The 24171-nt window shown below is 44.4% G+C and overlaps 1 protein-coding gene across 1 annotated transcript in view; it reads left to right on the top strand.

Moving 5' to 3' along the window:
• The window catches only part of MTMR9 (myotubularin related protein 9), a 156688-nt gene that overhangs the window by 6657 nt on the left and 125860 nt on the right, over positions 1 to 24171 (top strand). The window contains exon 2 of the mRNA XM_029596148.1: positions 13442 to 13550. Within this exon, the coding sequence (XP_029452008.1) occupies positions 13442 to 13550 (109 nt within the window). The remainder of the gene's footprint in view (positions 1 to 13441; positions 13551 to 24171) is intronic.

Raw genomic sequence — 24171 nt, 5'->3', positions numbered from 1 at the left:
CGTCGGAGAGAGCCTGGCTGTGTGTGTGTGTGTGTGTGGGGGGGGGGGGGGGGGGACGTCGGAGAGAGCCTGGCTGTGTGTGTGTGTTGGGGGGGGGGAGGGGACGTCGGAGAGAGCCTGGCTGTGTGTGTGTTGGGGGGGGGACGGACGTCGGAGAGAGCCTGGCTGTGTGTGGAGTGTGCACTTGTGTGTGTCAGAGAGAACCTTGATGGTTCCCTTGATGTCAGTGGCTGGTAGAGCACCCAGAGATGGACCATTGTTTTAAGTCCTGCAGCTTGAAGAAGGTTCGTCTTCTGCCTCTTCGACTTTGTTATTGAGGTCCCATGATGAGCATCGAGGGAACCTGAAGAATTATCAACATCAGTCTCCATTGATGCCTGATGCCAAAAGTGGGGACAGTCTGGCACAACTAAGAATGCCTCCCTCCCCCCCCCCCCCCCCCCCCCCCCAGAGACCATGTGCTGAGAAGAGCTCATCTTCTAGACACATTGGGGACTTGTAACACTGTGCACCAGTCCTGGTGTCAGCTGTCTATCCTCCTCTTGGATCCAGAGAAGATCTGGCCACTTCTGCCTTCCAGTCAGTGTTGGCATTGGACATTTTTGAGGAGGAATTGGAGAAATGGATCAGGCAGGCTGTGGAAAAGGTGATTCAAGCCCTGGGTGCCAAGGCATTGAGAGCACAGAGGCTGACATCGATGCCCTTGGAGCTGCTGTTTGACTCCCTGCAGATGCTTGCTGGTGCTGCATTGATGCCAGTGCCGATTTCGGTTCCTGCCCCGCTAATGGCGCTCAGAGGGGCATTGGGATCAGGTCCTGCTCATGGTTGCTTTCTGGTACATTGTAAATCCTTGGAGTCCAGGCCAAGATGGCCAGTTACACTGGTCGATAACCCACTGGCCAAGGACAGAGCACCCAGACTGCTTTCTTCCGTGGAATACAGTTAATCAGGTTCTCAGTATTCTTGGGGGTACAGTTATGACTTTGGGGGTGTCTCTGCAGTGGAGATGTCCACAGGTCTCCCCCCTCCAACCGTTCTCCACCATCAAACAGAAGGATGTCCCGTCTGGAGGACTTCACCTTCACGGTCTTTGTACAGAAAATGGCAGAGGCCATTCTGTTTATGCTGCAAATTGAGGAAGAGGCCAGAAACAAGATGCTGGACATCCTCCAGCAGCTCCAGGATCATCCTCTGTCCTAAGATTGTAGCAGTCACAATTCATGAGATCGTGATGGAGGTACTGTTGAGGATGTCGGAGAAGCCCCTCAAAGTATTTCCTGTCAGCAAGAAGAGTATACTTCATCCAGAAGGCTGCAGGATATGACACATCTCTCAAAAGGGTGAGAAGGTCTAGAACCCACTACTAGGTACCCCCTGGGAGAGATTCAAGTCCAAGGATACTATTGGGAGAGAAGTTTTTCAGGGCCTACGCTCATCGCCCACATATAACCTACTAACTCTTCATGAGCCAGTACATGCGGAACATCCTGAAGCAGGTGCAGGACATAGCAGAGCAGCTTCTTCAGAAGCCGCAGGAAACCCTCCAGTCCCTGGTGAACTAGGGGCTTGAGTGTGGAAAATACAGGGTCCGTTAGATCTACAATGTTTTCGAAGCGGCATCAAGAGTCTCTGTTGTTGAGATCAGGGCATGCATACTTATTTATTTTTATTTATTTATTTATTTAACATATTTTGTATACCGTCATTTGGTTTCGCCATCATAACGGTTCACAGTAGTTACATTAGTTAAACTAACTGATTCATATTAGAGAACATTGTTACATCCGTTGAAGAAAGGGTGGTTACCCATTCCTCCATAAGGCCGTGGGAGAGCAGGCCTTATGGAGGAATGGGTAGCCACCCTTTCTTCCAACCACCGTGGTGGGCATGGCTGGCTCCACCGCAAGGGCCATACCAAAATCAAGGCGAACAAGCGCAGAATGCACCAATCCAGAACAAGGAGATGGGAACATGTGCACGGGACAGAGAACACGACAGAGGGTCTGGACAAACTTTCTACTGAGACTCCGGCATCAGGGAAAGGACCGGCTGGCACGGAAGCGCAGAGCGACAAAGAAGCGCAACAAGAGCAATAAAGCACGGAGGAGGCAATAGGCACCAATCAAGAAGAACAGACACAACAGATAGGAGTCCGAAATACCGGTGAGTGCGGGGACAAGAGTGGGGAAAAGGGGCATAAGACACCCTCTGCCGACGCCGGAGTGGTCGACAAGAGGCGCAAGGCGAAGCGCAGGCGAAGGTCAAGTCCCAGCTCTGACAGCACCTCTTCCAGCTCCAAGTCTGACGCAGACAGCGGTAGCAAAACACCGGTAGCAACCAAGGCAGAAGACAAAAATTCCAGAGGTCCACCAGCGCTAACTACATTATCAGAACCATGGGAGGCTGTCCCAGAACGCCTAAGAAAGAAAATCAGAAAAAGAAAGTACATCGACATCTTTAGCATCCTACAAGGAAGATGCAAAGCGGCTGATCGGAAAAAAGCTAAGGATGGGTCTGCGACAGCGGAAAAGGAGCCAAGACTATCGTGAACTGGATGACGGCCTACCTACGCATACGTGTAGTGGGATGCCGTGACCCGTCACAATACGGGCCCATGCTGACATATGCAGTAAACATCATGCAAGCATATAAAGAACACGAGAACTGGGCATGGCTTAACTACGATGAAATTTCAGGGACAAAATGGAGGAAAATAAGTTTGACATGGGGCACTCAGGATGTCAGCTTATGGATGCAACAGATGATACAAAACCCACGAACCAAATAATGTGCCCACGAAGCTCCAGAAGGTCATCACCCAACAGGTTTTCTGGAAGGCAGTCACAATCGCAGGATAACATATGTTTGCGATATAACAGAACATGTATGTTTCAAGATTGTAAATTCAAGCATGTATGTTCAGGGTGTGCAGCGCAACATCCACTAACCAGATGCCCCAAGAAAACGGCAGCAGGGAGTAAGGCTAAAGCAAATTGAGAAGGAACAATTCAAACGAGCATACTTGCCCATTAACTTGGATAAGATGAAGCCATGGCTGGAACTTTACCCGAACTGCAAAAAAGCGGAGAAATTAACGCAGGGTTTTCGTCCTGGATTTATTATAACGATACAAAGACACACAAAGATTTCAAAGAACAGTAATGAACAATCGGCAACAAGACATGCGGACCTTGTCCAAGAAAAAGTTGAGAACGAAATGGCACTCGGGAGAATGGCGGGCCCATTCCAGGAACAACCTTCCAAGAACATGTGCCTCTCACCACTGGCAGTGATCCCCAAAAAGGAAAATACTGTCTCATTCAAAATCTATCATACCCCCCCCCCCCCCCCCCCCCCCCCGGGAGCTTCGGTGAACAATATGCTGCCACAAGAAGAATGCACTGTTCAATACGCATCATTCAATTCGGCTACCGTACTGCTCAGAGCATACAGAGAGGGTGCCATGATGGCGAAAGCTGACATCGAATCAGCTTTCAGATTTCTTCCAGTGCATCCAGACAGCTTTCCTTTACTGGGGTTCACATTCAAGGAAAAAGTCTTCTTTAATAAAAGTATGCCAATGGGCTGTTCCATCTCGTGTGTGTACTTCAAACTGTTCAGTTCCTTCCTACACTGGGTTACAACACAGAAGACAAAGTCGAAAAACATTATACATTATCTGGACGACTTCTTATTCATCGGTCCAAAAGGCATGGACACATGCGGCAACTTGCTGAAGGAATTCCAGACGATCGCGAAGGAATACGGAGTACCCTTGGCACACAAAAAAAACAGAAGGTCCGACAACAACTTGCCTGGCAGCAGGCCTTGGATTGCTGCCTGGAGGTGCAGGAAAAGCTTGCTGACATGCGAACAGGAGAGAATCTTTTCGGAGATAAGAATCAAGGATATGGTGGCACAGATCTGTGATCATTGCATGAAATTTCTTCACCAAAAAGTTGAAAACCCAGTACATAACATTACAATTTAAAGGTATAGAGCAACTGAGGAAAAGACCTCCGAAGTATTTGTATGCCATTACTGGTAAACAGTTTGAAGTACGTCTCTCTTGTCAATGTCTGTATTGCTTCAGTGGGCAGCGCTGCCAGTAACCTCGGTGTACCATAGGCTCTCCGAGGACCCAGCGTTAGGGGTGGCCATGACAGATTGAAGATCCCGTCTTGGGAGCCTCAATAGGAGACTTGCTTCACAGTGAAGCAGTGAATGTGAAACGCTGGTCAGTGTCAATGACTGAAAGAAATTCGTTTGCTTAAGATAAGTTGCTCTTTGGAAATATTAAAGGAAAACTGAAAAAAAATTCTAAAAAAGAACAGCATAAGAACTGTTTAGTGACTTAATAAAGGCAGGTTGGAGGCTTTTAGACCAAAGATTATACTGGTACATATGCCTTAAATTGCTTTCAAGTAATGGCATACAAATACTTCTAAGGTCTTTTCCTCCGTTGCTCTACCTTTTAATTTCTATGTTTTTATGTGTTTTCAACTTTTGGTGAAGAAATTTCGTTTGTTCTAGATAAAGTGACACAGTTTAGACACAGAGCTTCCCAAACTTTTAGCCAGTGTGACCCCATTTTAGCATTTGAAAATTCACATGGCCCCAGAGGTTGATCAAAACAAATTAGCAGGGGTGTGGTTCTCCTCCAACAATCATTCTATTTTCATCCTCACTGCACACCTGCGGATCTCCTTTCTAGTCACTGCTTTCTCTCATCCTCCAGCTGATACCCTCTTACGTCCCACAGGTACTCTCACCTTTCCAGATCACTCCCTCTCACCTGTTTCAGACCTTTTTTTTTTTATCCCCAGCTTATTCTGTCTCACTCTCAAGCCCTTCTAACACCCCAAATTGATCCTGTCGTCATCTCCCTCTTACCCCATCCCCTTTCTCTCACCTCCCTGCTTCCCATGATTCCCTCACTCCCCTTCCCAGCTCCTCTATTACATCGCCAGTCAATCTTCTTTCAGCCCCCTCCACAACCAATCCCCTCCTGCATCTGATCCCTCCCTTCAAACAGGCCCTTCTCTAAACATCCCCCAGACCTAGTTCCAAAGGTGGATGAAAAACTGGTGAGAAGAGAGGGCAGGCTGATGATAGGCGCAACATTTTTCTCTTGGGTAAGCTGTGGCAGTCTCTACTGGCCCATGCACACTCAGCCTTTTCCCCTCCTCATGGCTAGTCCTAAGCATCAGTAATGACTGCTACTTCTGCTTGCATTGGCTTACAGGCCACTGCAGTGCGTGTGAGGCAAAGCAAGCTCACAGGTCCTGCAGTGGCCCCGATCCCTCCTTGTGGAGGGCTTCTTGTTACTACAGAAACTCATGTGCAGGCAGGAGCACTGCAGGGCCTGTGGGTGCATGCTGGCTCATAGGCCCCATGCTTGCTTCCCCTACTATTGCTGCTGGTGCTTAAAGCTGAAGGATTTGAGACCCCATTTGGGGTCCCAACCCACAGTTTCGGAAGCCCTGATCTAGAATATTCCCTGCAGGATCTTCAAGGCTTTGCCCCCACTCTCAGCATACATTGTTTTAATGGTATTTTTGGTTTCTCTGTGCAAAGATTATTCTAAAACAGGATGCATAGAGCTTACCTTAGAATAATCTATAGTTAATGTTTTCTGCAAGGTCAGAGAATATTGATTTGTGAACTTTCAGTGCCCTTCGCTATCACCAGAGCACAGAGGAATGGGTTCAGCAATGTAGGATACTGAATTTCCCAGAAAAGCTTTTGAATTGTTTGAAAGTGAAGAGCAAATATTTTATTGTGTTCCTCCTTTTTGCTGCAGGTGGCAATTCCTCATTATATTGTAATTTTGCATGGGGGGAGAGCAAGTATGGAGACTCTAATTAGTTAGCAAGCTCTGTGGCAATGAGAATTGTTCTCCCTTACTGCAATAGGGGAAGAAAAGGCCTTTTGTCAAACTGGTGCTGTCGCCACACGGCACGGTCCACACTGCTTCGTCATTGCATTGGTGCCACTGTAAAAGCATAAGAGGTTCTCGTTAATATTTGGGTGAACCATTTCACTTTTTTAATGTATTATTTCTGCCCCTAAATTTTAGATGACATCTTCCACATTAAGTTTTTGATCGTGAGCTTAAGCTCCATCTGTCTGGATATAGAGTGAAGTCTATTAATTGTTAATCTTAGTCCACTCATCTTCATAACCAAAAAGGAAAACTTCGTAGAGCTGCAATCTGGGAGTAGCTCGGTGCTCGGGTCTCTGCTTCGCTCCAGCATCAGACATTGTGCATGCAATTGGATTCATATGTCTAAATTAAATTTATTTACTTTTCTTTAAAAGGATTTCCATTCTTTCTTCATTTTGCAATGGACATTTGTGCATGTTTTAGTTGATTTCATGTTGTGTTTTAGTCTTCTTTTAGATGTTGCATGCCTAATTTTTATTTTAGACGAATTCTGTTTTGGTTTGTGGTGTTCTATTAAGTGAAAAAAATTGTGACGGAGAAAAACTAGTATACAATATATAGAATAAAATTACAACTAGTTATAAATAGACTGATATCTAATCGAATCCCAAAATATGCCAAAATGATACTGTATAAAATACAAATTTTATTAAACAAACTTTTTTGAATTTTCCATCATTTCATAAAAACTTTCACTATACTTGTTTTTCTGAGCTCAGAAATAAATTTATTTAAAATGGCCTGTTATCCGACCACCTGAGTTCAAAATTGGATTTCTGTTGCTTTAGAAAACGTGGCTAATGATTTCTTTGTTATTTAAGGGTGATGTGAATTTCTACTCACTATCACGAACCGAACTGGCCAACAGAATGCAAAGTTTTTAAAAATTGTACCAATAATGTTTTGAACTAGTTTTTTTGACTGTATCTATTAGTTAATTTTAATTGATTTTTAGCGATCTAATAGGGATTCAACAGCATAAATAAATCTTACTCAATATTTAAATTTTGAACTCAGTTGAACTTCTAATATCACACATACTCATAAACCAAAACCTGGATGTATGTCAATATAAGTACAAAGTTAACAAATGATTTATATCTTGAATACTTTAGCTGATTCTATATGTATCCCATTAGTGTGAATTAAATTGCTAGATCGAGTTCAACGTTTCAGCAATAACATTTCTTGTTGACCAAAGTTCAGATTATGTGTTTCAAAGACAAAACATACAGTTTTTTCGAGATTTGAATCAAATAGCCACACTGTCTTCCAAATTAACTTCTGGTAATGGGATTTCCATAAACTGCATCAGTCTGATGTTGATGTCACCCGACAGTGTTAATAACAGAAACCTGTTTAGATGATGGCAAAAAGCCTATCTTGTCCCGACAAAAACTTATCTTGTCATCCTTTAGCCCACATGTCTTTTGACTGTACGGTCCACTTCAAAACCTTTAGCTGAAGTTACCGCAATCGCGGTAACTTCAGCTAAAGGTTTTGAAGTGGACCGTACAGATAGGTTTTTGTCGGGACAAGATAGGCTTTTTGCCATCATCTAAACAGGTTTCTGTTATTAACACTGTCGGGTGACATCAACATCAGACTGATGCAGTTTATGGAAATCCCATTACCGGAAGTTAATTTGGAAGACACTGTGGCTATTTGATTCAAATCTCGAAAAAACTGTATGTTTTGTCTTTGAAACACATAATCTGAACTTTGGTCAACAAGAAATGTTATTGCTGAAACGTTGAACTCGATCTAGCAATTTAATTCACACTAATGGGATACATATAGAATCAGCTAAAGTATTTAAGATATAAATCATTTGTTAACTTTGTACTTATATTGACATACTCATAAACCAAAACCTGGATGTATGTGTGATATTAGAAGTTCAACTGAGTTCAAAATTTAAATATTGAGTAAGATTTATTTATGCTGTTGAATCCCTATTAGATCGCTAAAAATCAATTAAAATTAACTAATAGATACAGTCAAAAAAACTAGTTCAACACATTATTGGTACAATTTTTAAAAACTTTGCATTCTGTTGGCCAGTTCGGTTCGTGATAGTGAGTAGAAATTCACATCACCCTTAAATAACAAAGAAATCATTAGCCACGTTTTCTAAAGCAACAGAAATCCAATTTTGAACTCAGGTGGTCGGATAACAGGCCATTTTAAATAAATTTATTTCTGAGCTCAGAAAAACAAGTATAGTGAAAGTTTTTATGAAATGATGGAAAATTCATAAAATTTGTATTTTATACAGTATCATTTTGGCATATTTTGGGATTCGATTAGATATCAGTCTATTTATAACTAGTTGTAATTTTGTTCTATTAAGTGAATCATTTATGAATGTTATTTGTGTCACCTTGGGCCTCTGTATAGGCAACTAACAAATGCTTATTTAACACAAACATAAAATGTGCCCCTTCCCTGACACTTGGAATGATCTTTTTCTGATGTACTGGGCAAAATTCAGTATGCTGTAATGTGACACCTGCTGGCTAGCTAGAGAGAAGCCAGTGGTGCTTCTGGAGAGATTTGAAGCCTCCCTGCAAGTTATTGCCCAGTGCTGTAGTACTTGGCTGAAGCCATTTGATTATAGAGACTTGAGCCAGCATGGATCCACCAGGGAAAGGTCCTGTCAGATAAATCTAATAGTTTGGGTGACTAGAGAATTGTATCAAGGAAGAGTGCTCGATGTGATCTACTTAAATTTCAGCAAAGCTTTTGATACAGTCCTGCATGAGAGGCTTGTGAATAAAATGAGAAGCTTGGGAGTGAGCGCCAAGGTGGTGGCGTGGTTTACAAACTAGTTGACTGATAGGAGACCAACATATAATGGTAAATGGAACCTACTTTGAAGAGAGAACTCTATTAAATGGAGTGCCACAGGGATCGGTGTTGGGACCGGTTCTGCTCAATATCTTTGTGAGTGACATTGCGGAAAAGAGAGAAGGTAAAGTTTGCCTATTTGCAGATAATACTATAATCTTCAACAGAGTGGACATGCCTGAAGGAGTACATAAGAACGTAAGAAAATGCCATACTGGGTCAGACCAAGGGACCATCAAGCCCAGCATCCTGTTTCCAACAGTGGCCAATCCAGGCTTGCAAGTACCCAAACACTAAGTAGATCCCATGCTACTGATGCCAGTAATAGCAGTGACTATTCTCTAAGACAACTTGATTAATAGCAATTAAGTTCATGGAGGAGAAATCCCATACCAGAACAGCACCAGCTTCCAGCACTCAAACAATTAACCACCTTACTTAAGAAAAGGCAACACTGAAAATATTACATCAGGACTTAATCCAATACTTCTTTTAGGAAAATAGAACAAGCCAGGCTGCTATAGAGCCCTACAGAGAAACTACATGCCAGCAGAAATAACTCACCTCAGTCACTTGTGCAGACACCTAGCAAAGAATGAAGAAACGCGCAGACAAAAACTGAATTGGAAACTGCAACAAGCAAGAGACTCTGTATGCAGTGCAACCAAGGAAAAAGAGAAACATCAGCAGTCTTCATAAAACAAATCGGGAAATATACAATTAATAGCAATAAAACTATAATAAAAAGAACAGATTATTTCAAAACAGCTGATGATTGGAATATCCAATAATTAAAAACTTATATAAAACATTTCCAGACATCAATAAAATATTTCAAAACAGCAGACACAAAGTCCCAATAATTAAAAAATAAGGATTAAAAAAATGTTCTGCTCCATACTGGGAACATTTGATTTCCAGGTCCCCTGAAGAGGAGGGGAAGAAAGAGGGGGGTTGCTTGCAACTTCCTCCTCTGTCACAAGCACAGGGGCCGATGCAATAAAAATGCGCAGAAAGCGGGCGCTGAACAATCAGCGTCTGCTTTCTTAATGCGCCCCCCCTGGGGGTGCCATGCAATATTTAAATTAGGGGGCCGCGTTAGCAAGGAGGTGCTAGGATTGCTTGCCCGCCCCTAGCGCCTCCTTGCTAATGAGATCCCGATCAGTTGAGCGTCCGTTCCTGCACCCGACTGCCGGCGGGGTTTTTGTTTTTTTTTTAACTTTTAGTTTTGTTTTTCCTCCTACTTAATATCACAACAATATTAAGTAGGAGGCAGTACAGAAAAGCAGTTTTTTCTGCTTTTCTGTACTAGTTTTAAGAGCACTCAGCTATTAACACCTGCTTCAGGCAGGCGTTCATTTCTGATCACTAACAGCTCGATACAGTAAAGTGGGGCCGCGGTTACCCCGCTCCTAACCCGCTTTCTACTCACTTTCCGGCCGCGTTAGCCCTTCCTGCGATACACTATCCCCTTAACCCATCCTTACCGCCTCTTTAAATCCCCAGGTAACCCCTTCCGCCCGCGGCATGTATATCGAATTAGCTATTCCCTCCCATACAGTAACGCGCGCCCTGACTATTGCTATTTTACCCTGCTATTTTGCCCCGCGTTTAACCTGCTAACTTACCGCCTACTCTTACCCCTGCGTTAGAGGCAGGGGTAATGGTAGACGGCAAACTTTCCCCCAAAAGGAAACCTCTAAAAACCTAAAATTCCCTCCTCCCCTCCTCCCGAAGCGAGTCGACATTACTTTCTGTTGTTTTCTTACCTTTTGTTGCTTTTCAGCCCCTTCCCTTCTCTGCCGCCCTCCGGAGGGGGCAGCCGGCGGCGAAAGCGGCTCGCAGTGGTCCCCTCCGCGCAGGTCCCGGTTCTCCTGGCTCGGCAACAGCAGTACTACAGCTAGGACTCCATCTACCCCAATCCTTCCTTCCTTCCTTCCTGGCTCGGCCAAATTGTGAAGCGGCTTGCAGTGTCGGTGTGTCGTCCCTCGCCCCCCCCCCCCCCCCCCCCCCCCCCAGGTCCCGGTTCTCCTGGCTCGGCGTGAGGTGAGAGCCCACTGTTCTGTGCCCTCTCCGGCACGAGCAGAGCGAAGCGTTCTTTTGTTGGCCGGAGCGCCCGTCGATTTGGGCGCTCCGGCCAATGAAAGCACATAGACGGGCGCGCGTGACGCACGCCGTGACGTCACGCGCGCCCGTCTATGTCATTTGAAATGACAGGTACCAGCACACCCAGGATACTGTATAGGCCTAATAGCCTCATTCATATGCATTTGCATGTGATGAGCGCTATTAGCTTCACTCCACGTTAGACGCGTGTTGTAGAGGCGCTATTCCCCTTATTGCTTCGGCCCCACAATGCACTCTTTCTCTCTCTCTCTCTTTCATAGGCTTATAATCATATATTTCCACACATGCTCTCTGTCTTTCTCACACTTACAAACACATGCTTTCAATCACACATTTATATACATGCTGTATCTTTTTCTTTCACTTATACACACAGGCTCTTAATCACACCCACACATGGTCTCTCTCATCCACACAGGCTATGCCATACACAGACACACATGCTGTCTCTCTCACACATCTACACACAAGCTGTTAATCATACATTCACATGCTCTCATTCATTCAATCATACATTCATGCAATCATACATTCACAGGCTTTCAATCACACACTTACAATCATGCTGTCTCTCGCACAAAGGATATCAGTCAAAAGTCTGTCTCATACGTGCTCTCTTACCCGCAAAGGCTTTCAATCACACACACACACAGGGTCTCAAACACATACGCTCGCTTACTTACTCTCTTCTCCTTCCCTCCACCGAAGAACAGGTGGCAACAGCCACCTCTTCTATGCTCGCAGCCTCGAGAAAAGAGTCCCATTGGCCGCGGGGCTGATGTTGCTCCAGGCCGCACTGCTTTTCTGCTTCAGGCCGATGCTGCAGCACTTGTATCTAGCATGGTCTCTTCTTCCTGTGCGTGGGGCCGCTGCACACCATTTCCTCTTCCAGGCTTTGGGGGGTGAGAAGAAGTGACTGTGCTGCGAGTGCCGCTGACTCCAGCTCTTCTGCTGCATTCCTCCCAGGCGAGGAAGAGCTCTCATCTCGCTGCAGGGGGAGCAGCTGGACCAGCGAGGGACCGGAAAGTGTAGCGACACACCTGTGTTAGGGAGATATCTCATGTTTTACCACTGAATCACCAAATATGAATTCTAATAGCCAAGAAATGTACAGGTCAGGGAACTGACAGGCCCCAAAAGCACAGTTGCAGCTTAGTGGAAAAAGAAGAAACCTTGCCCCGATTAAAACAGCTGAACATTAAAACAACTGAAGGATATCTTATCAGATCTGCCTGTTTTCCAGTTCCTGTGCAAATATAAAGAAGACAGAGACAATGCAGCAACTTAAGCCCAGAAGCAGGAGTCATGGATCAGCCAAGGCAAGTCCACAGGTCAGAAAGACCCCACCCTTGGAAGGAAGAGGGGAAGCAGTGTGAGATGGAGAAAAACAGGCTGCCACACAGCTTGGCATATAGACATGGCAGTTCTCCCCTCCAAAGAAATGGGGAGGGGGAAAAAGACCTGCAATGCAGCAAAGACCCTCCACGTGATTATGCATATTTATCAGCTGGAAAGTAAAAGACTGGAACAAATGAGAGAGAAAAAACCCGGAAAGGAAAGAACCCCCTGGAGGCTAGAAAGTGAGACCCAGAGCAAATTCTGAGAAAAACCTTGAAACCAGAGAAGAGACCTCTGAAAGAAAAAAAAAAAGGGAACCTGAAGCAGACCAGCAGCCCTGCTGTTGAGGAGGAAGAAGACTAGGTGTGGCCAAGAGACCGGGGCAGGAGACCAGAGAGTGAAGACACCCTGCTCAGGTGCGGAAAGAGTGACACGGAGTCTGAGAGGATGAGGGGCGAAAGCAAACCCAGATAGCCCGGAAAGCAAATCTCCTCCCGGGACTGCCAGCACCAAGCCAAGGAAGCGAGCCTCCCCCCTGCTCACATTCTTCAGACCTCCAGCCAGCATCTGCTTCAGAGGTAAACAGAGATATCGCTTGAAGCTGTATCAGGGGTTAGTAAGTTGGTTATAAGTATTAATATATTAAGCAGTCTAAGGTTTATGGCATGTATGAAACCAACCATGATACCAAACTTTCTTTAGGGAAAACTGGTGCTTAGTGGCCAGGATGTTAGAGACAGGAATTGTTGTTTCCTAAGTGCTATATCCTGCCAAATCTGATAATTTGAATTTTCTCTCATGCATATTCATTGTGGATATCCTGAAAACCCGACTGGCTGGTGGGCCCCCAAGACAGTGTTTGGGACCACTGCACTAGAGGACACTTCCAAATGCCCTCCCACGTTACTTCACGATCCTAAGTCAGGAAAAGACAGCGTGTAGTCTCCTCAGAAACAGACTTATTTATCAGCTTTGAAATGACGTTTAGGAAGGTTTGTAGACCATGTGAACTGAAATCCAAATAATTATTGAAACATTTTTATTTGCAAAGATGTTTTGTAAAAGTTATAACATTTACTGTAATATGTACGGCTAACTTTCCATTTTCATAGAAACAGCTGCCTTCTATGTTCCGTAACTCCTTTGTGCAGATTATAGAGTTCATGTGTTTAATTGCAGGTTTGTGGGCTCGTTAGGAACCATCATAATAAAATGCAAGGACCTGCGGATTATTCAGCTGGATATACCTGGCATGGAGGAATGTTTGAACATAGCTAGTTCTATTGAGGTGAGTCTGAGTACAACCAAGACTAACAGGATGGGTGTATTTTGTTTTACACATCCAAAAATTGACCTAATCTATAATATATCGGGCTTGGTAGTGTGTCCGTCAGTGCTCGCTCATGTTCCCCAGCCCGCCGCTAGATGACGCTATAATGCTTGCTAACGTGTCCGTCAGTGCTTGTGCATAGTACAGTGGCCATGTCACCAGCTACAAGAGGTACTGCACAAGATTTCCTCCTTCACCTCGCCGATTTCCTCCCTCGCCGGAAGACTATTCAAAACTGCAAGGACAGCGGCCATCGCGGGACAGGCAGCAAATAGCAGAGGAGGCCCTGGCATGCTGCTAACGGAACGCGTCCTGCAGCACACACTCGTTCGCAGCGAGGATGAAGGCACGGTGCGCCCTTCACGGCGAAAAGGGAAGGCCCCCATGTGCCGCGATCAGCATGCCCGGCCTTTAATCTTCGCCGCTAATGGAGCCTGTGCCAGGACCGCACTCCGTTCATGGTATGCCGGGGTCTCCGCTGCTATTTTATGTTCAAGGCGAAAATGGAAGTCCCCCGTGAGCTGCGAATGGTGTGCCGGGCCTTCATCTTCGCCACCAACAGCGCAGGTCCCGCGGCATGCTGGTGACAATGTGTGTCGAGGAGGGTGAGAGAGAACAGGAGGGTGTGAGACAGCATGGGGGGATTCTGGTGAGAGACAATGTGTGTGTGTGTGAGAGAGAGGGGGGGTGACAGAGCATGGTTGGTAAGAGGGGGTGGGAAGGGTGTCAGAGACAGCATGGGAGGTAAGAGAGGGTGGGTGGGGGGAGGCTTGAGTGTGGGTTTCAGAGAGAGGGAGCCTATATGAGGGGAGGGGGATGCTGGTGAGAGAATGTATATATGTGTGTGTGAGAGAGGAGAGGGGGTGTGGGGGAGTGTGAGAGAGCTTGGTTGGTAAGAGGGGGAGAGCGGGGGATGCTTGAGTGTGGGTTTCAGAGAGGGAGCCTATATGAGGGGATGTGTGTGTGTGTGCGCGAGACAGTGAGGGAGCCTGTATGAGGGTGTGTGTATGTCGAAGGGACACTCTTACAGTGAATTTCTAGGGAAATTCTGCTCAAAACTATTTAAAATTGTGCAACTTTAAGTAATAACTTTTTTCTTTAATAGGCTCGCCGCCTGGGCGTAGAACGGGTACAGTTGCTAGTACACATATATACATATGTGTGTGAGAGTGTGTGTATATATATTTGTTCTGATTCTGCATGAACTGCATCAAAATGTTCTTCATATCTGCCTACTTTCTGTTTGTTAGCCATCAACCTTATCAGCAGATATGTAGAAATATGACGCTTCGTACCAGAGGGGCAACAGCTTCTTTAGCCACTGGTCATATTTACTAGCAGTGAAGTTAAACTCATAATGCAAGTTAAGACATTTAGCTCCTGTATTTTTTTTTATTTTTTTTTTTAATATGAGTAGGGTTCCCTTTTCACTACCTGAATGAGCAGAAAGAGGGAAAACAAATAGCAGTGTGTCTGCAGTACTGAATATCGGTAACAATTTAAGACAAAATTCCTGCGGGAAAAAAATGAGCTGCTCCAAAAACCAGGAATCTTTGGCACATTTTTTTCCCAGGGTGCAGTAAAGACTTGGGCTGCCTCAAGAGCTATTTGGCTTGGCTTTGTGGAAATTCTATAGTTCTAATCTAATTTTACACTTACACCCCACTCTTCCAGTTCCATAGCAGTTTAATGCAGAATAAAAGACACTTGTTCTATAAGGTTGCTGTATCTTTGGGTGTTGAAGATTTTATAGCTTTTTATTCATGTTGGTTGGGTGGGAAGAGCGATTCTGGAACTGAAGTGTTTTATTGTACTCTACCTTAATGTGTCAGCTGGTGATGAAAGGTGGATTGTTAAATTGTAAATAACTCCTGATGAGTAAGAGTGTTTTGGTGGCCAACCTCAAGAAGCTACTGGTGAGTTTACAGCACCTATGAATTTTGAAACGGTGTTTGTGGTGCTTTCTCTTCTTGTTTCTATTGATATTTTCTTTTTTTTAAACACCCTTTTTAAATCCTGGGATATTTGATTGCTGATTCAGTTTGATTGATCCCTACTTATTTTAAGACTTAACACTAGTTTTGGGGGTAGGAGGATGTTTTTGTATTTGATCTTGTTAAGCTATTCATATTTCTTTTCTCAAGTCTTATATGCTAGGAGGGCAAATTTTCAAAGCCATTTACCTGAGTAAAAGGACTGTCTGAAACATGCCTATCCTTAACTCAGCTAAAGGTTTCCATTATGCACACACGTTTAACCACATTAGGTGTGGCTTTCTTTGGGAAGGAAAGTTAATGTGCACAGACTGCATTTTTCAGATCTCTGTGCAATACTTTCTTTTCAATTAGAAATATATTGCTTGGGTTGGGTTTTTTTTTTCTTTCATTTCTTAAAAAGCTCCAAGGGGGATTCGCTGTCCCCCGGTATAGACACTAGGCACAAGAGTGGCCCTGCCTAAGATTTTCCTACCCCTGATGTAGACTGACGCTGTGAATTGGTGCTCCTATTAAAGTTCTATACCTAGATTTTGCAGACGGCAGTGACCGTCTGTGATCAGAATACTGTGTGCAGATTTTTTCCTGCTCTGACATTGGAAAACTGCCCCAAAATTGTACGTTTTGTTAAAGTGAAGGAGATTCAGCTAAATAAAGTTCCTGGGCCCAAGAGAATAGACAATAGGATGGAAGAGAGAATCTTGTAACCCTTTTGGCAGGTGTAAAAGACATGATTAGTGTATTCAGGGGTGACAACATGTTTAGAAAATGTGACGGCCGGCCAACATTTTTTTAGGTGCCAGGGAAGCATTTTCCTTTTGCTTTTTCTAGGGATTTATTTTTTGTTCGTATTTTGCTTTATTTGTGGAGGTTTGCCTTTCTTTGCTCTTCCCCACTTCCTGATTTTTTTTGTTCTTCGCTCTGGACTCTCTCTCCCTTTTGAACCAGCGTTGACTCATCTGTGTGATGCTATGGTGATATTTCCTTTTTTTTTTTAAATTTTTTATTTATGCATTTTAAACAACTTAGCAAAAAAGCTTGTCAATGAATGGGTAAAGAAAATACAATTAAGCACTTAATTTTACACTTTGTCATTAAAGATTTAAACAGAATATAGTGGAAAATTAACAACTACTCTTTCTAAAGTAATATAGGACCCTAAGTAATATAGGACCCTGTATAAGGAAATATAGGGATCCAAGATTTCCACAGGAACTCACATAGGAAAATATTATTAAGCATAAAGAAGGTTACAACATTATATAATATACCATGACTGCTTCAAGTAGTGCTATGCTTTTTGTAAGGGAATGAGAATCAAGAAATGATCGTAATTCAGGTGGGTCGAAAAACACATCTTTCATTATTAAATTTTACCACACATTTTCTCGGGTAACGAATTATAATCTGAGCACCAAGATCTTTCACCTCCTGGCACATCGATAGAAACCTTTTTCTGCTTTGTTGAGTAGCCCTTGTTACATCCGGGTAAATCCATATTTTCTGTCCAAAGTAAAGTTTCTCTCTATTTCGAAGAAACAGCCTCATTATAGTGTCTCTATCCGATGGAAATACAAAGCTGACACACAATGTTTCCTGGAAATCAATTTGTTCTTCAGATGCCTGCACCAGAAAATCCATAAGGTTACCAATTTCAGATGTATGCGGTACTCTGTTTTGTAAATCACTTCCTGTTTTGTTCCCAGCGTTTAAATAAAAATCTTCGCAATTGGTGGTATTGCTTCCTGGGGTATTTGTAAATTTTCCAACATATATTTTTTAAATTGCTCTATTGGTGATATAAACTTAGCACATGGAAAATTTAACACTCTGAGGTTCTTATACCTCATTTCATTCTCTCTATTTCTATTTTTCTTGAATTTACCGTTTTTCCTTGAACTCGACCAGATTGAACTGTCTGAGAAACCCGATTTTCCAGGCCATCCATTTTTATCAGACTATGATACCAATAAAGGATCAATTTGTTGGATACGTTGCTGCTGTCTCAGACATAATTGTAGATAGAGTCACTATTGATGATTTTAAAGAAAGTAATCAGCCCAAACATTTTCTAAGGTAATTTTTTGTGGTTCAACCACACTTGAAGTATCAGTAGCGCTTACCCCACCATCTTGACGGCGTTACTGCCTCAGACCTGAGGCTGCAGCCAAGCCAACTTGCCCCTGTGGTGTAGATGTCAGTGGGATAGTGTCCAGAATTTTTTCTCCACTCATTCTCAGCTGTTGTTGCAGCGAGTGTACAGAAGGCACAATTTCCTCGGTGACCTGTGCACTTGGGCCATTCTCCCCCGCTTTCTCCTCGAAGGGTCTTAGCTCTTCCAGCACCATATGTCGGATAGCCAGACCCGAATCCAGGGGTTGTGCGAGGTAAGGAGGCAAGGGCGTCATGGGAGCCCCTGGGCTCAGATAGGTGTGTAAGTCCAACGCCGTCGGTTTCTGCTCCTCCCCAATGGCTGTAGCGGACACGACTCCCGGGTTTATTATGTTTACCGGGGAAAAGAAGCCCTCGATTGAAGCTTGAGATAGGGCAGAAATCGGGTAGTGAAGGTTTCCCCACAAATTTTCCACCTGACCTCCTTTCAAGCCGCTATCTTGGATCTCTGTATTTCCTTTCAAACATGGGCTCAGTAGGCAGTGTATGTATATCTCTCTCTCACATGTACATGTATAAAAAGTTCCTTGGCAGGCAATCTTGTTTTGAAGCAGTGTACCACATTAACATAGGCAGATCTAAGTTAGGTATATGGTGATTACTGAAGTGGAAGCCAGGGTATATTTTTTCTTTATTTGTTCTCACTTTTTACTTTTGGTGTGTTTGCTTGCTGCTTTTTGTAAAATTTTATTTTGCTCTTTTTTTCTTATGCTTTCTATTTTTTAGGGCAGAACCTCCAGCTGGGGTCACAACTGCCTCAAAGGACAGTCCTCTCAAGATAAAACCAGCAGCAGAAGTAGTGGAAATCAGCATGGGATCTTTGAGCTAGCATTCATTCTTAGGTCCTGCAATGTTTCTGCCCTCGCTCAAGTATTCACATTAAGAGGAGGGACTGGGGCCACTGCAGGGCCTGTGAGCTTTTACTGGCTCACAGATCCTGTGCCTGATGTTGATCTGCCAGTTGATCATCTGCCTGATGTTGATTAACATCAGGCATTGGACCACTCATTGGGGAAGAGTGGGCAGAGGGTGCACAGGTCTGTGCAGGTTGTCATTTCTTCTCTATCCTCTCCCATCACTGAACTTACCTAAGAGAGAAATGTTGCCCCTGTCATCAGCCTGCCCTCTCTTCCCACTAGTTTTCATCCATTTATTGCCTGAGGCCCAAAGGAAAATGTTGCTGCTGATCCTAGTCAAGGGGCTGTTTGAAGGGAAGGATCCAGTTTGCCTCCAACAATCCCTCCACTCCACAGGAAGGGTTTGAGGGTTTATTTATTCTATTTTTTTAGATTTATATTCCGCTTTTTGCACTTTTTTCAGCACTTCAAAGTGGATTACATTCAGGTACTGGAGGTATTGGATCAGAGGGAGAGGAATTGGCTGTGGAAGGTGAGAGGGGGGATGCAAGAGGGAGCTAGGGGTGAGAGTATCAATGGGGGGGGCGGGTATGTGAGAAAAGAGAGAGGAAGGGGATGACAGATCAGTTGGGGTTACACAAATGGCTTGGAGGTGAGGTTCAGTGGGGAGGATGTAAAAAGCTGGAGTTGGTGAATGAGCGGCTAGGCTGGGAAGGGGAGAGGAACTGGAGGTTGAGAGAGGGGATCAGTTGGAGTGCAGGAATGGTGAGTGGAGGGATTGTTGGAGGCAAACTACACCCCCTGCTAATTAGGTTTGGTTGTTCTCTGGGGTCGTGTGAATTTTCAAGTGCTAAAATGGGGTCACATTGGCTAAAAGTTCGGGAAGCCTGTTTTAGGGTATTTTTTTCTTTTTTCTTTTTTTTTTTCTCCCCTTTTTCCCCTCCCCCCCCAGAACATAAGTAGAGGGTCTCGCGACAGAGAAACTACTGGGATGCAGCAGCTTCTCAGGCCAGGATGAATTTTAAGTACTTGGGCTTTCTAGCCCTGGTGATCTTCTTCAGGGTGGATTTCGCACTTTTAAAAAGAAGGTAAGGATTTGGTGCTTTATCCACAAATCTGCCCAGAGAGACAGTAGAGCTTCTATTTAGGTCATTGAGCCTGTCCTTTCTAAATTCCATGTATTTCTAGGATGTCACCTCTGAAGACACAAATCCATGGTTTGAAAACCAAAAAGAAGGCCATCAGATTTTTAATGGGCTCTTCTAAATGAGCCAGGGGGTAGAGTGGCTTTATTTATATTTATAGCCTGCTTTTTTCCCCCCCAGAGTGGTTTAAAATATACAATAAAGCTACAAAACTATGAAAGCACAATAAAATAAATTAGAAAATTACCTGCTTAAAGTGTGACATACAGGCACATTTCCCCTCTAATCCTCTTTCTTCTTCCAGCATGCATTCCCCTCTCATCTCCAAAAGTTGGTGTGATGGGTGCCACCCTGCTCCCTTCAAGGGGGGGGGGGGGGGCTTCTCAATCTTCCTGTCTCCTCAATCTTCCTGTCTCCTCATTCAGTCTCTTCTTCTTTACTCTTTCATCCTGTTTTCTCACCCACAGTGCTGGCTGGCATAGAGACATGTTCAGAACTCTTGGGTCGTCGCTCTTGTGATTCCCATGACCAGTGTAGCTCATGAATGCTGGCCTACAAAACTTGAAAAGGGTTGGGTTGCCAGCCAACTGGTACATATGCTGAGGGGAGGGGTCTACCAGGTGTCCCCCCACTGCCCTTTTTAGCAGCTGGCGAGATGGATTCTGCCAGCAAGCCCCAGTCACAGTTTCTTACCGGTCTTGGCCCTACTACTGTCGCTCTGTTTTCCAAATTATTCAAAGGGAGCAGCCCTGACAGTATATAGAGGAGCTTGAATCTTAATAGTCTCTCCTACCAAACTTCATCATATCTATCCACGGAAAGTTGGTCCGATACCTTTTTGTGTTAGGTTGTTTGTAATTATCGGAATTATGCAGTTTTGTATAGTATCAACACATTGTAATTTGCCCTGTGCTGCTCTGATAGGATGTGTAATAAAAGTGAACACAAATAAAACAAGTACATTTTCTTAACTGGAAGGAAATACATCTAAAACTAGTTGAGTCCACTTTAAAAACAAAGTAGTAATTCTTAAAAATAAATAAATAAATAAATTAGAACAAAATCTGCCCATTTCCCTCCCTATCCTATCACAACACCCCATCTCCCCCTCTCTCATAAAAAGGTTGGAGCAAAACACTCCCACTGCTTTCTCTCCCCACCTCCCGGAGAGGATGAGAAGGAGCCCAAACAAAAAGCACCAAAGACCCACCTACATTTTTGCAAACATCATCTCCATCAAGGGGTTCAAACCCAACCCCACCTTTTCCACGCTTTCCTTTCCCCCTCCAAAAAAGCGAAACATCCAGTACAACTGAAGCAAAGGTAAAATGGCTGATGCCTTGAACGCTGCCCTCTACCTGCCTGCAGCTTCTGGAGCCCTCTAAATACAGAGGGGAAAAGAGAGATTGAAGAACCAGCAGTTAACAGCAGGCTCAATCCAGGTCTTGGTTGGAAAAATACCCCCTGACTGCCTGGGCCCTTGTCCTGCTGTGTTGAGTATGACAGGTCGATGTTCAAAGGCTTTGCCCTGGACAGAGGGAAAATTCTTTTCCCCCTCCCTCCCCTGGCTACACTTTATCTGAGCATGCCAGATACAGAGGTGGCGATGGATTTGTTCCGGGAGCATAGTTATGGTTTAGCCAGTGAGCACGGACATTCGGCACTAGTTAGCTCAAGTGAGCAGAGCAAGTGGTGTTGGGAAAATACCTGTCCTAAAGTGACCCGGATAACTTTATCCGAGTATATTCAGTGGCAGACTTATCTGGGTAATTTTCCCACTTGCCGGCCCAATGAATATCAATTTCCCACTTCCTATAGGCTAACAACTGTGATAGAGAGGTGGAGGTTTTACAGGGGCTGGGGATAGAAACAGTGAAACATGACACTTGCAGGTGGTATTGAGTGGCACACAAAAAAATGCATCAGTTTCAAAACTGTAAATGGAATGCAAGAAATACCAACAGCTGCATCTTGGGGTAAGGGGTTATACGTTAACAATTCTTTTTTTTTTTTAATGTTGGTAGGTGGGGCAGTGCTTAAAGCTGGGGTGTTGGCAAAAGGTTTTGATTTAAGCCTACACTAGCATGGAGGCAAAAGATACCATTACCATGCATGAAAGGGAAAAAGTGACAAGTAATCCTAAATGAAGGAACAAGTGCAAATTCAACCACATTTTTAATGTATGGGGTTCTCATATATTTTATTGAGGATGCAGAATATGAGAATAAATAAATGTTAGATTATATCTCACAAACAGATTTTATAATCCTAGCTCCAAATGGGGAGAATCACAAAAATCCCACCAAGGAATATTTTTCAGATACTTCCCATCAACTTAAAGGGCATCCAGGAATCAATGGGATCTTCTTGGTGTTTGGGTACTTGCCAAGTTCTTGTGGCCTGGTTTGGCCTTTGTTGGAAACAGGATGCTGGGCTTGATGGACCCTTGGTCTGACCCAAATGGCAATTTATGTTCTTATATTCTTAAACCACTTCTCGTATTGCACCACAGGCAACTTTCAAAGTAAAGCATTCCAGGACACTTCCATAAGGTGTGGCTGACTGACACAGGCCTGTTTCAGCACACCCTACGTGCTTCAGGGAACATCTAATGGCAAAACGGGGTATCGGAACCAGCATCAAAAACTTCTAGACCAGACCAAATGAGCGGGTTATGTCTCCCCTGTCAGCAGATGGAGAAAGAGGGGAAAAAAGCTCAAAGCTGACTTCACTCCCCCTATAGGGGGTCTTCTGCTGCCTTCAGCTCTTCACAAATGATGCAGACATGTGGCCTGGTACTGCAGCTACAGGTAGGGCACTCCCGGGAAGGCTTTAGATTTAGGTTCCTGGTAGAGCGTAAGCTGAGTCTTGGAGGCGCTCTGGGTGATGGTCCTGGTGGGATTGATTTTTTCCCTTCCCCCTTGCGAACTGACTCAGTTGGGGTCAGAGTTCCCATAACTGGATCAAGTACCAGGTGGTCCTGGGTGACTTTGCTCTCTTGGTAGGTCTGGCAGCAGGAGCTACTGACAGCACCCACTCCCTGTATTCTAGGAGAGCTACAGTGAGGTATTTGTTTGAAAAAAGCTTGCAGCACAGCTTTTTCCCCGAAATACCTCCCACTCTTCTATGATCTGAATGATCACTCTCACCTCTCCTTCCCTCTGCTCACTTCCGGTACGGCTGTAAAAAGAGGGGAGGCATGGTGCCGCAGATGAGTCGTGATGGCTCATTGTGTCAGCCAGTGTGTTCTGCCCTGCTTGAGTAGACCACCAAATGGGTGGGTGCGAACTGCAGTGGGTCAGCACCCTGCCAAGAGCAAAACTCTGGGTTCCTCAGATTGAGCCCTGGCCCGTTTGGTGGAAGGCAGCACTTTAAGGTTTGCTTGGCACTCCTGTTATGCCTGGATCAGAAACATTTTCTCTCTGCTTCATACCAAAAATAAATAAATTAAGCATTCCAGGCTCTTTACCTCTTCCTTCCCTCTGGTAGTAGGATGGGAAGTTTCGGAGGGGTAGCAGGGCTATGCATTTATCGCTCAGGCACAGCAGAACCTGGGCAGCTCCTGTTCTCTATTGAGTTATTTCAGAAGGCAGCCTCATATGCATGTTGCCGCTTCTCTCTCCTACACTCTCTGATAGCTGAGTGATGGAGGGAACAACCTGCAGAAACGGCTCTCTTCCCCTCTACACAAATGAAAATTCTTTTCAAGCTAAATTAGGCTTGTGAAGCTGCAGATTGCTGTAGCCTGTTATAAAAATAATTACAGGGTGGGCTTGCTTGGGCACCACCTTTTGGATTTCTCCTTGAGCCCTTTCTTGCCTTGTCCATGTCCCCACACTGAAGATCTTTAACTTGTCCTTGGTAACATTTGGGGTGCTATAACAGTTCACTGCCTGGGACAGACAGAGGGAATTGGCTTGACAGAAGGAGATAGCCAGTCCAGTGGATAGGGTGGAGTTGCCTCTTCCAATGAGGATAACTCCTCAGTGTTCAAGAAAGAGAAGCCGATGACCCTTAATGTTGGGGCATGAGCTCCTGCAGCTCTTGGATAAGCAAACAGAGGCAGTAATTTGTAGGCAGATCCCTTTTATTCTTGGGTGCTGTTAGGCCCGCCTGCCTCCTTCAAGAGTTTTCTGCTACTTCTGACTGTTGAAATGGGATCTCCTTAGTATGAGATACCTGATTCCAGCCTTAAGGTAGCCAAGATGAGGAATCTATATTCCCTTCCCAGGAAAGAGATGAATATGGTGTTGGATCACCTGGGAGGTGGGGTTGTTTTTATCTTTTAAGACTACAATTGGTGGATGAAAACTCAACATTCAGTATCAACGCATTGTAATTTGCCCTGTGCTGCTCTGATAGGATGTGTAATAAAAATGAACACAAATAAAACAAGCATGTTTTCTTAACT

This window comes from Rhinatrema bivittatum, chromosome 3, assembly GCF_901001135.1.
Source record: "Rhinatrema bivittatum chromosome 3, aRhiBiv1.1, whole genome shotgun sequence".
In the NCBI taxonomy this organism is placed as follows: Eukaryota; Metazoa; Chordata; class Amphibia; order Gymnophiona; family Rhinatrematidae; genus Rhinatrema; species Rhinatrema bivittatum.
Note: the sequence above shows the minus strand (reverse complement) of the source record. Positions and strands in the feature narration are given on the sequence as shown.